At 42.3% G+C, this 12,518-nt stretch overlaps 1 protein-coding gene across 3 annotated transcripts in view; it reads left to right on the forward strand.

Moving 5' to 3' along the window:
- Positions 1-3,283: 3,283 nt before the first annotated feature.
- PRIM2 (DNA primase subunit 2) overlaps positions 3,284-12,518 on the forward strand; it is a 151,037-nt gene continuing 141,802 nt past the window's right edge. Inside the window, exons 1-3 of one of the 3 annotated variants that reach the window (XM_075864147.1) lie at positions 3,284-3,340; positions 3,483-3,545; positions 10,244-10,444. In XM_075864147.1, coding sequence (XP_075720262.1) covers positions 10,285-10,444 — 160 coding nt within the window. In that variant the 5' untranslated portion in view covers positions 3,284-3,340; positions 3,483-3,545; positions 10,244-10,284. The remainder of the gene's footprint in view (positions 3,341-3,482; positions 3,546-10,243; positions 10,445-12,518) is intronic. The other 2 variants (XM_075864145.1, XM_075864146.1) reach the window with 2 other exon arrangements.

Here is a 12,518-nt window from a genome sequence, read left to right on the forward strand (position 1 = left end):
CTGCCATTTTTCCAACCAGCAGTTTATGGCCACATATGGGGTATTGCCGTACTCGGGAGAAATGAGCCTAATTTCAATAAAAGAACTGTGGGGTCTAAATGCTCACTACACCCCTAGATAGATTCCTTAAGGGGTGTAGTTTCCCAAATTGGGTCACTTCTGGGGGGGGTTTCCACTGTTTTGGCCCCTCAAGGGCTTTTGCAAATGTGACATGGCACCCGAAAATCATTCCAGCTAAATTTGAGCTCCAGAAGCCAAACGGTGCTCCTTCCATTTTGAGCTCTGACGTGGGTTCAAACAGCAATTTATTACCACATATGGGGTATTGCTGAAATTGTGAGAAATTGCTTTTCCATTAAATGCAGCAAAAAACCTGTGGGGTCAAAAGGCTCACTATACCCCTCGATAAATTCCTTGAGGGGTTTAGTTTGCCAAACGGGGTCTGTTTTGGGAGTATTTCCTTTGTTTTGGCACCACAAGACCTCTTCAAACCTGACATTCTAATAAAAAGGAAGGCCCCCAAAATCCTCTAGGTGCTCCTTTGCTTCTGAGGCCTCGGTTTCAATCCATTTGTAAACTAGGGCCACACGTGGGACATTTCTAAAAACTTCAGAATCTGGGCAATAAATATGGAGTTGCGTTTTTCTGGTATAACCTTCTGTTATAGAAAAAAAATGGAGTAAAGAGGATTTTTTTTCAAAAAACAAAGTAAAATTTGTAAATTTCATCTCCACTTTGCTTTAACCCTTGTAAAACACCTAAAGGGTTAAGAAGCTGTCTAAATGCTGTTTTGAATACTATCAGGGCTGCAGTTTTTAAAATGGGGTAGTTTATAGGGGTTTCTAATACATTTAGACCCCTCAAAGCTACTTCAGATCTGGTCCCGAAAAAAAAAAAGGCTTTTGAATTTTTCGTTTCAAATGTGAGAAATTGCTGCTAAAGTTCTAAGCCTTGTAACGTCCTAGAAAATAAAAGGATGTTCAAACAATAATGTAAACAAAGTAGGCATATGGGAAATGTTAATTGGCAACTGTTTTGTGTGGTATAACTATCAGACTAACAAGCAGATACATTTAGAAAACTGCAAGTTTTTTCAAACTTTCTGTAAATTTTGCTATTTTTTACAACTAAACACGGAACATATCGACCAAATTTTACCTCTAACATAAAGTACAACGTCTCACAAGAAAACAATCTCAGAAACGGTCATGAATTATAGTGGAAATCTACACCAACTCATAGCCGGCGTAGATTTCGCCTAATTTAGGAGTTGTCCTCCTAATTTATTATGCACCTCTTACTCCATTAATCGTTATATTAAGACTCTAGCATATGAAACACCAGTCTTAATAAATCTGCCCCAATGGGTTCCGTCACGCGCCGTCGGCATCCATCATCTAACGCCTCCATCACTTTCACTTTTTTCGTTCTTCTGTTCCTATTACAGATCAGAAAAACTGAAAAAAAGGAACTCAGACAAACTTTGCCTTAGGCCTCAATTACACGAGCGTGTGCGTTTTGTGCGCGCAAAAAACTCAGCGTTTTGCGTGCGCAAAAGGCACTTGACAGCTCCGTGTATGATGCGCGGCTGCGTGATTTTCGCGCAGCCGCCATCATAGAGATGAGGCTAGTCGACGTCAGTCACTGTCCATGGTGCTGAAAGAGTTAACTGATCGGCAGTAACTCTTTCAGCACCCTCGACAGTGCATTCCGATCACCATATCGAGTAACCTGTTGAAAAAAAAAGAGGTTCGTACTTACCGAGAACTTCCCGGCCGTTGCCTTGGTGACGCGCCTCTCTTGACATCTGGCCCCACCTCCCTGGATGACGCGGCAGTCCATGTGACCGCTCTAGCCTGTGCTTGGCTTGTGATTGGCTGCAGCTGCCACTTGGACTGAATTGTCATCCCGGGAGGTCAAACTGGAGGAAGAAGCCGGGAGTTATCGGTAAGTCAGAACTTTTTTTTTTTTTACACGTTCACGTATATTGGGATCGGAAGTCACTGTCCAGGGTGCTGAACCAGTTTAACTCATTCAGCACCCTGCACAGTGACTGTCTCCTGCCGGGTTCGGTCAAAACGAGTTCGGCCGAACCCGGTAAAGGTCGGTTCGCTCATGTGTAAGACACTCCGTTCGGATGTTTGTAAACAGAAAAGCACTTGGTGCTTTTCTGTTTACATTCAGTTTGACAGCTCTTGCGCGAATCACGCAGTTCGCACGGAAGTGCTTCCGTGCGACCTTCGTGGTTTTCACGCACCCATTGACTTCAATGGGTGCGTGATGCGCGAAAAACTCAGAATTTTAGAACATGTCGTGAGTTTTACGCAATGCACTTGCGCTGCGCAAAATTCACGCATCGTCTGCACTGCCCCAGAGTAATATAGGTGCGTACGACACGCGTGAAAAGCACGCGCGTATATTACGCTCGTGTAAATGAGGCCTTAGGCTGGATTTACATTGCGAGTTTTGGTACATTTTCAAACGCGGCCAAAAGAAACATCTGAAAACCGCGTGCGTTTTTCAAATGTTTCAGCAGTCTGGTCCTTTTCACACTACATTTTATAGTCCGCACTTGACGTATACGCCGGGAAATAGAGGAATCAGTCACCCATAGGCTCTCATGTTAGATGACTTGGATAGAGTAGTGTACAATGCTATTCTTTCCAGCAAAAAAAAAAAAAAAAATGTAAAAAGAAAAACCTATATACGACAAATTTTAAGCGGACCGTATAACGGGAGCCTATGAATACGTTAAACTGATGCGCTGGGAGCTTTCCCAACGCATACATTAAACGTACAGGCAAAACAGCGTGAAAGGGGCTTAATCTGGTTTACAGCTGAAACATTAGTAAAAACAAAAAGGTAATAAAACAACGCATACATTTTTCAGACAGGTTTATCAGGACAGAAATAAAACTGCACAATGTGAACCGCAGCCTATGTGATCGCTGGGGCCCCCAGTCATACAATTAGCATATATAGTGCAGGTTGCATTTGTGGAAGCTCCTTTAAGTGACATTACCCCTACACTGCGTGCCCACTATTACCACGGATGTAATGCCAGTCTGTGGTCTACACATGCCTCCATCCAGGGAGAAGTCTTTGCCCGCGCCGTGCCTCCCGACTATACATGCCCTGCAGTTACCCGCGCCAATTCCCATAGTGCCGCGCTACCTGTGCTACCTAATCCAGAGAAAACACGCCACTACCCGCCGAAGAGCCTGATCAAGTGACCTAGACGTGTCAGGTGGTTTGTCATGTGCTGTGATGACGTAAACGGTCCATACTGAGAAGGGGAAGTAGCCGCTACCCGAGCAGAATCGTGACGGGAAATATATAGGTACATTTTCTATTTATTATTAGTTCTTTTTCTATCTAACGTTGTTTTTCTGAAAATAAATAAATGAATGGACTAAAATATTTTTTTCCCCTAATAACACATTCAAAGCGATCAGCTCGGTATTTCATTTGCTTTGGTCTAGGTCTTGTTTCCCTTTTCCCGCGTTCAATCTGACGGCGCGGTATTCCTGACAGCAGCTGAGAAGGTAGACTGTTATATGTGATTCAATCTGTGTGCTTGTAGTTGTGTCTGCGGTGCACTATTCAGCAGGGCGATATTGTGGTCTGGGCATAGAGTTATAGGGCATATGTTCTTCACAGGAAAATTCTCCCTCATATAATATGTCAGAGAAGTGGCTGCACGTGTGGGTCGCTTTAAGTTATAATCTATGAGAGATGTGGAAACCACTATTGACGGAAAAATAAATACGTTATGGCTCTTGGAAGGCAGGGAGTGAAAAATAAAAAAATGGCTAGGTCCTTAAGGGGTTAAGGGGTAACTAAACGTTCAATGAACTTCTGACATGTCAGAAGTTTTGATTGGTGGGGGTCCGAACAGAAACGAAGCGGCTCAGTGCTCACACAAGTGTTTCTGCTGCTTCGTTCTAGCGATTGGTAGGGGTCTCAGTGCTCGGACCCCCACTGATCAAAACTTCTGACATGTCACTATGACATGGTCAGAATTTTGTTGAATGTTTGGTTACCCTTGAATAATGCTGGTACAGAAAGCCGTAGGAAATAGAATGAGCCACAATGTTTTTATGGTTTTGACACAATTTCCACTATGTAATGGAGATGGGGGGCACCACTATTCTATTCTATTCCGACCACTATTCTATTCCGACCACTATTCTATTCCGACCACTATTCTATTCCGACCACTATTCTATTCCGACCACTATTCTATTCCGACCACTATTCTATTCCGACCACTATTCTATTCTATTCCGACCACTATTCTATTCCGACCACTATTCTATTCTATTCCGACCACTATTCTATTCTATTCCGACCTCTATTCTATTCCGACCACTATTCTATTCCGACCACTATTCTATTCCGACCACTATTCTATTCCGACCACTATTCTATTCCGACCACTATTCTATTCCGACCACTATTCTATTCCGACCACTATTCTATTCCGACCACTATTCTATTCCGACCACTATTCTATTCCGACCACTATTCTATTCCGACCACTATTCTATTCCGACCACTATTCTATTCTATTCCGACCACTATTCTATTCTATTCCGACCACTATTCTATTCCGACCACTATTCTATTCCGACCTCTATTCTATTCCGACCTCTATTCTATTCCGACCTCTATTCTATTCCGACCTCTATTCTATTCCGACCTCTATTCTATTCTATTCCGACCACTATTCTATTCCGACCTCTATTCTATTCCGACCTCTATTCTATTCCGACCACTATTCTATTCTATTCCGACCACTATTCTATTCCGACCACTATTCTATTCCGACCACTATTCTATTCCGACCACTATTCTATTCCGACCACTATTCTATTCCGACCACTATTCTATTCTATTCCGACCACTATTCTATTCTTTTCCGACCACTATTCTATTCCGACCACTATTCTATTCTATTCCGACCACTATTCTATTCTATTCCGACCTCTATTCTATTCTATTCGACCACTATTCTATTCTATTCCGACCACTATTCTATTCCGACCACTATTCTATTCCGACCACTATTCTATTCTATTCCGACCACTATTCTATTCCGACCACTATTCTATTCTATTCCGACCACTATTCTATTCCGACCACTATTCTATTCCGACCACTATTCTATTCTATTCCGACCACTATTCTATTCTATTCCGACCACTATTCTATTCTATTCCGACCACTATTCTATTCCGACCTCTATTCTATTCCGACCTCTATTCTATTCCGACCTCTATTCTATTCCGACCACTATTCTATTCTATTCCGACCACTATTCTATTCCGACCTCTATTCTATTCCGACCTCTATTCTATTCCGACCTCTATTCTATTCCGACCACTATTCTATTCTATTCCGACCACTATTCTATTCCGACCACTATTCTATTCCGACCACTATTCTATTCAGACCACTATTCTATTCCGACCACTATTCTATTCCGACCACTATTCTATTCCGACCACTATTCTATTCCGACCACTATTCTATTCCGACCACTATTCTATTCCGACCACTATTCTATTCCGACCACTATTCTATTCTATTCCGACCACTATTCTATTCCGACCACTATTCTATTCGGACCACTATTCTATTCTATTCCGACCACTATTCTATTCTATTCCGACCTCTATTCTATTCCGACCACTATTCTATTCCGACCACTATTCTATTCCGACCACTATTCTATTCCGACCACTATTCTATTCTATTCCGACCACTATTCTATTCTATTCCGACCACTATTCTATTCCGACCACTATTCTATTCTATTCTATTCCGACCACTATTCTATTCCGACCACTATTCTATTCTATTCCGACCACTATTCTATTCCGACCACTATTCTATTCCGACCACTATTCTATTCCGACCACTATTCTATTCCGACCACTATTCTATTCCGACCACTATTCTATTCTATTCCGACCACTATTCTATTCCGACCACTATTCTATTCTATTCCGACCACTATTCTATTCCGACCACTATTCTATTCCGACCACTATTCTATTCTATTCCGACCACTATTCTATTCTATTCCGACCACTATTCTATTCTATTCCGACCACTATTCTATTCCGACCTCTATTCTATTCCGACCTCTATTCTATTCCGACCTCTATTCTATTCCGACCACTATTCTATTCTATTCCGACCACTATTCTATTCCGACCTCTATTCTATTCCGACCTCTATTCTATTCCGACCTCTATTCTATTCCGACCACTATTCTATTCTATTCCGACCACTATTCTATTCCGACCACTATTCTATTCCGACCACTATTCTATTCCGACCACTATTCTATTCCGACCACTATTCTATTCCGACCACTATTCTATTCCGACCACTATTCTATTCTATTCCGACCACTATTCTATTCCGACCACTATTCTATTCGGACCACTATTCTATTCTATTCCGACCACTATTCTATTCTATTCCGACCACTATTCTATTCCGACCACTATTCTATTCCGACCACTATTCTATTCCGACCACTATTCTATTCCGACCACTATTCTATTCTATTCCGACCACTATTCTATTCCGACCACTATTCTATTCTATTCTATTCCGACCACTATTCTATTCCGACCACTATTCTATTCTATTCCGACCACTATTCTATTCCGACCACTATTCTATTCCGACCACTATTCTATTCCGACCACTATTCTATTCCGACCACTATTCTATTCCGACCACTATTCTATTCTATTCCGACCACTATTCTATTCCGACCACTATTCTATTCTATTCCGACCACTATTCTATTCTATTCCGACCACTATTCTATTCCGACCTCTATTCTATTCTATTCCGACCACTATTCTATTCTATTCCGACCACTATTCTATTCCGACCACTATTCTATTCCGACCACTATTCTATTCCGACCACTATTCTATTCTATTCCGACCACTATTCTATTCCGACCACTATTCTATTCTATTCCGACCACTATTCTATTCCGACCACTATTCTATTCCGACCACTATTCTATTCTATTCCGACCACTATTCTATTCTATTCCGACCACTATTCTATTCTATTCCGACCACTATTCTATTCCGACCACTATTCTATTCTATTCCGACCACTATTCTATTCTATTCCGACCACTATTCTATTCTATTCCGACCACTATTCTATTCCGACCTCTATTCTATTCCGACCTCTATTCTATTCCGACCTCTATTCTATTCCGACCACTATTCTATTCCGACCTCTATTCTATTCCGACCACTATTCTATTCTATTCCGACCACTATTCTATTCTATTCCGACCACTATTCTATTCTATTCCGACCACTATTCTATTCCGACCACTATTCTATTCCGACCACTATTCTATTCCGACCACTATTCTATTCTATTCCGACCACTATTCTATTCCGACCACTATTCTATTCTATTCCGACCAGTATTCTATTCCGACCACTATTCTATTCTATTCCGACCACTATTCTATTCTATTCCGACCACTATTCTATTCTATTCCGACCTCTATTCTATTCCGACCTCTATTCTATTCCGACCTCTATTCTATTCCGACCACTATTCTATTCTATTCCGACCACTATTCTATTCCGACCTCTATTCTATTCCGACCTCTATTCTATTCCGACCACTATTCTATTCTATTCCGACCACTATTCTATTCTATTCCGACCACTATTCTATTCCGACCACTATTCTATTCCGACCACTATTCTATTCCGACCACTATTCTATTCCGACCACTATTCTATTCCGACCACTATTCTATTCTATTCCGACCACTATTCTATTCCGACCACTATTCTATTCTATTCCGACCACTATTCTATTCTATTCCGACCACTATTCTATTCCGACCACTATTCTATTCTATTCCGACCACTATTCTATTCCGACCACTATTCTATTCTATTCCGACCACTATTCTATTCCGACCACTATTCTATTCCGACCACTATTCTATTCTATTCTATTCCGACCACTATTCTATTCCGACCACTATTCTATTCCGACCACTATTCTATTCTATTCCGACCACTATTCTATTCCGACCACTATTCTATTCTATTCCGACCACTATTCTATTCCGACCACTATTCTATTCTATTCCGACCACTATTCTATTCTATTCCGACCACTATTCTATTCTATTCCGACCACTATTCTATTCCGACCACTATTCTATTCCGACCTCTATTCTATTCCGACCTCTATTCTATTCCGACCACTATTCTATTCTATTCCGACCACTATTCTATTCCGACCTCTATTCTATTCTGACCTCTATTCTATTCCGACCACTATTCTATTCTATTCCGACCACTATTCTATTCTATTCCGACCACTATTCTATTCCGACCACTATTCTATTCCGACCACTATTCTATTCTATTCCGACCACTATTCTATTCTATTCCGACCACTATTCTATTCCGACCACTATTCTATTCCGACCACTATTCTATTCCGACCACTATTCTATTCCGACCACTATTCTATTCCGACCACTATTCTATTCTATTCCGACCACTATTCTATTCCGACCACTATTCTATTCCGACCACTATTCTATTCCGACCACTATTCTATTCTAATCCGACCACTATTCTATTCCGACCACTATTCTATTCTATTCCGACCACTATTCTATTCTATTCCGACCACTATTCTATTCTATTCCGACCACTATTCTATTCTATTCCGACCACTATTCTATTCCGACCTCTATTCTATTCCGACCTCTATTCTATTCCGACCACTATTCTATTCCGACCACTATTCTATTCTATTCCGACCACTATTCTATTCCGACCTCTATTCTATTCCGACCACTATTCTATTCCGACCACTATTCTATTCTATTCCGACCACTATTCTATTCCGACCACTATTCTATTCCGACCACTATTCTATTGCTATTCTATTCTGACCACTCGGGAGGCAAAACCACAAGGGATGTGTGGGACCTGTATGTCGTTGCTGGCTGCTAGAACTGCCTAGGATCTCTCCAGTCCTGGTCCATCAGCTTTAGGCTGGATTCACACGAGCGTTGCGTTTTTGCGCGCGCAAACAACGCGGCGTTTTTCGCGCGAAAAAACATTTGACAGCTGCGTGTGTCATCCGTGTCTGATGCGCGGCTGCGTGATTTTCGCGCAGCCGGCATCATAGAGATGAGGCTTGTCGACGCCCGTCACTGTCCAAGGTGCTGAAAGAGCTAAATCTTTCAGCACCCTCGACAGTGAATGCCGAACACAACAGCGAAAAACCTGTAAAAAAAAAGATAAAGTTCCTACTTACCGAGAACTTCCCGGCCGTTGCCTTGGTGACGCGTCCTTGGTGACGCGCCTCTCTTGACATCGGGCCCCACCTCCCTGGATGACGCGGCAGTCCAAGTGACCGCTGCAGCCTGTGATTGGCTGCAGCCTGTGATTGGCTGGAGCTGTCACTTGAACTGAAGTGTCATCCCGGGAGGTCGGACTGCAGGAAGGAGACAGGAGTAATCGGTAAGTTAGAACTTCGGTTTTTTTTACAGGTTCATGTATTTTGGGATCGCAAGTCACTGTCCATGGTGCTGAAACAGTTTAACTCTTTCAGCACCATGCACAGTGAATGTCTCCCGACGTCGCGGACCGGAATTTTTTTTGCCGGGTTCGGCCAAAACGAGTTTGGCCGAACCCGGTGAAGTTAGCTTCGGTTGTCGGGGTTCGCTAATCGCAAAGACACTCCGTTTGGATGTTCGGAAACAGAAAAGCACGTGGTGCTTTTCTGTTTACATTCATCCTTTTGACAGCTGTTGCGCAAACACGCAGTTCGCACGGAAGTGCTTCCGTGCGACATGCGTGGTTTTCACGCACCCATTGACTTCAATGGGTGCGTGATGCGTTGAAAACGCTGAATCAACGGACATGTCGTGAGTTTTTGGCAACGGAGCAACGCTGCGCAAAAAACGCTGCCATGTCTGCACGGCCCCATTGACAAATATAGCTACGGGCAACGCACGTGAAAATCACGCGCGTTGCACGCGCGTATTTTACGTTCGTCTGAATAAAGCCTTACTTACGGAAAACTAGAAAGTCCTGTTCGCCAAGGGCAGCATATTCTACAGATCTGTCTTTGTTGGTATAAATGTATATTTTGTAAATTCAACAATGAAAAATCTTATAACCTGCTTTTTTTCCTGTATTTGCAGGTGATTTGCTTTTTTTAATAACGTTATTTTTAGACTTGGAAATGCAGTTCACCAGGACTCGACATCAGAGGTTTAATACAAGATTAACTGGCGATAGGAAGCAGGATCATTACCCTTTCAATCTTCAGTTCTACCATCTTCCACCTACTGAAAATATTTCTCTGACAGAGTTTGAGACATTTGCTATTGAAAGACTTAAACGTAAGTTGCTGTTTAAAATGGAGCTATGCTAGGATTTGTTTCTCTGCATTTTAAGTGAGAGGAAATTGATGGCCTATCGTCAGGATGGGCCATTAATATGCGATTGGTGGGGGTGAATGGGAGAAGCTGTTATACTGTGCATCAAGTGTGTCAGCAGTTCACAGTATGGAGCAGGTAAGGCATGAAGGTAGGGCTGTTGCGAATAATCAAATTAATTCGCCATGTCAAGTTGGCACGATTCTGGATTTGCCCAGAATCGTGAAATCGTTACAGCCCCCGCCCCATAGCAGGAGAGAAAAAAATGCTTTATTAACACGCGGAGACGCTGCACAGCGCATCTACTTCAGTGAGTGCCGAGAATGATCAGGAGCACGAGTGAGAGGACGGGGGTTTGCTAACTGTGAGTCCAGAGATTGTTTTATACAGAGTCCCGTTCTCCCGGGCAGCTTCTTAACTCATTCAGTTCCTGCTGCATTTCAAGGATTAAGAAGCTATAGCTGCTCTTTTTGCGCCACCCACGACACTTTTGTAGAAAGGGGCATGACCTCTGGGAAAGAGCTTGTCCACTGCGGCCAAACAAATGTATTATAATTTACGCCAGGCTAATTGTAACATAAGGACACGTTAAAGGGAATGTGTCGCTAGAAATTGTTTTCTTTTTTTTAGTTAAACTGTTAGTATATAAATGATTACACATTGTTCTAATTTTTTACATTTTTTCACAAGTCAGGAAATATTATAAATTAGAATCTAATTTATAACATTTCCATGTGCTGGTCACTAGAGGGCGCAATTCCCAAAATTGCAGCATTGACATGTGGTAAAGCAACCTCATTGCTTTATGCTGCAAAATTGGAGAAGACACACTCGCTCTAGCATCCTCAAACAATCCCCCCTCCTTTATCCTGGCTAGTGCCAGGAGAAAGGAGGGGGTTGAATGTTCAAACCTCCTCCACTGTGTGCCGCCATTTTTTGAGCAAATGCACAGTGTAGGAGGATTAGATACAGTGGTAATCACACAGTATAACACGAACATACACACACATCACACACACAAACATAACTTACCTGCTCCTGCCGCTGTCGCTGCCTCCGCTCCTAGTCCTTGCTTCTGAACATATGGACGGGAGCCGCGTCCGGAAGTAGTCATCTTACTGTCCGGCCGCGGCTTCCGGTCCACATGAAAATGGCGCCGGATGTCGCTCTGCCGAAGACCTTCCTTTTGGACTGTGGGAGCGGCGCATGCCACACAGACAGCGTACGCTATAGTGAATGGAACGGCTCCCGTTCGCATTCTCTATGGGGATGTATGTGCCGTATTCCTTCTCTGTCTGTGTCGTTAATCGACACATACAGAGATGAAAAAAAAATATGCCAGTCCCCATAGAGAAGTAAAAGAAAGAAAAAAGTACAACACAAAAACACATAAATAAAATGTATACTAAAAGCAATAACATATAAAAAATAATTTCTTCGTGACACCTTCCCTTTAAAGGGCCTATTACACCTGCCAAATTTGATCGTTGATCGGCGCTTGTTTGCTCCTGTCACATGGATGGGGACAAGCGCTTCTTACTCCGATCGCTCGTCCCCATACATTATCATCATGTCGGCATCGCGTCTCCCATTTTACACAGGGAGATGTGCTGCTGCCAACGATGATAATATTAAAGTTTTTTTTAAAACTATACGATCAGCAGATGAACAAGCGTTTGCTCATTCATCTGCTGATCACTGCCCTGTTTACACAGAGCAATTATCGGCAACGAGCGTTCTATGACCACTTGTCTGCCCGATAATTGCCCAGTGTAAAAGGGCCTTAAGTGTGTATGTCTGGATCTTTCCACCGATACACGCTAACCGTAGGAAAAAAATGTATGTGAATGGGACCTATGTGTATTTTACCTAAAGTCTCACTGTTCTCCTTCTGCTCATATGGACCACACCATATATACTGTACATTGTTTACTAGCAATGTACCGTAAATACCCTATCTTGGGATTTAATTTTTTTTCACTTTATTTAAGAAAAATCTGAAAATCAAGTTTCAAATAGAAAATCGTCCATAGTGTTT

The sequence above is a fragment of the Rhinoderma darwinii genome, chromosome 4, assembly GCF_050947455.1.
Source record: "Rhinoderma darwinii isolate aRhiDar2 chromosome 4, aRhiDar2.hap1, whole genome shotgun sequence".
In the NCBI taxonomy this organism is placed as follows: Eukaryota; Metazoa; Chordata; class Amphibia; order Anura; family Rhinodermatidae; genus Rhinoderma; species Rhinoderma darwinii.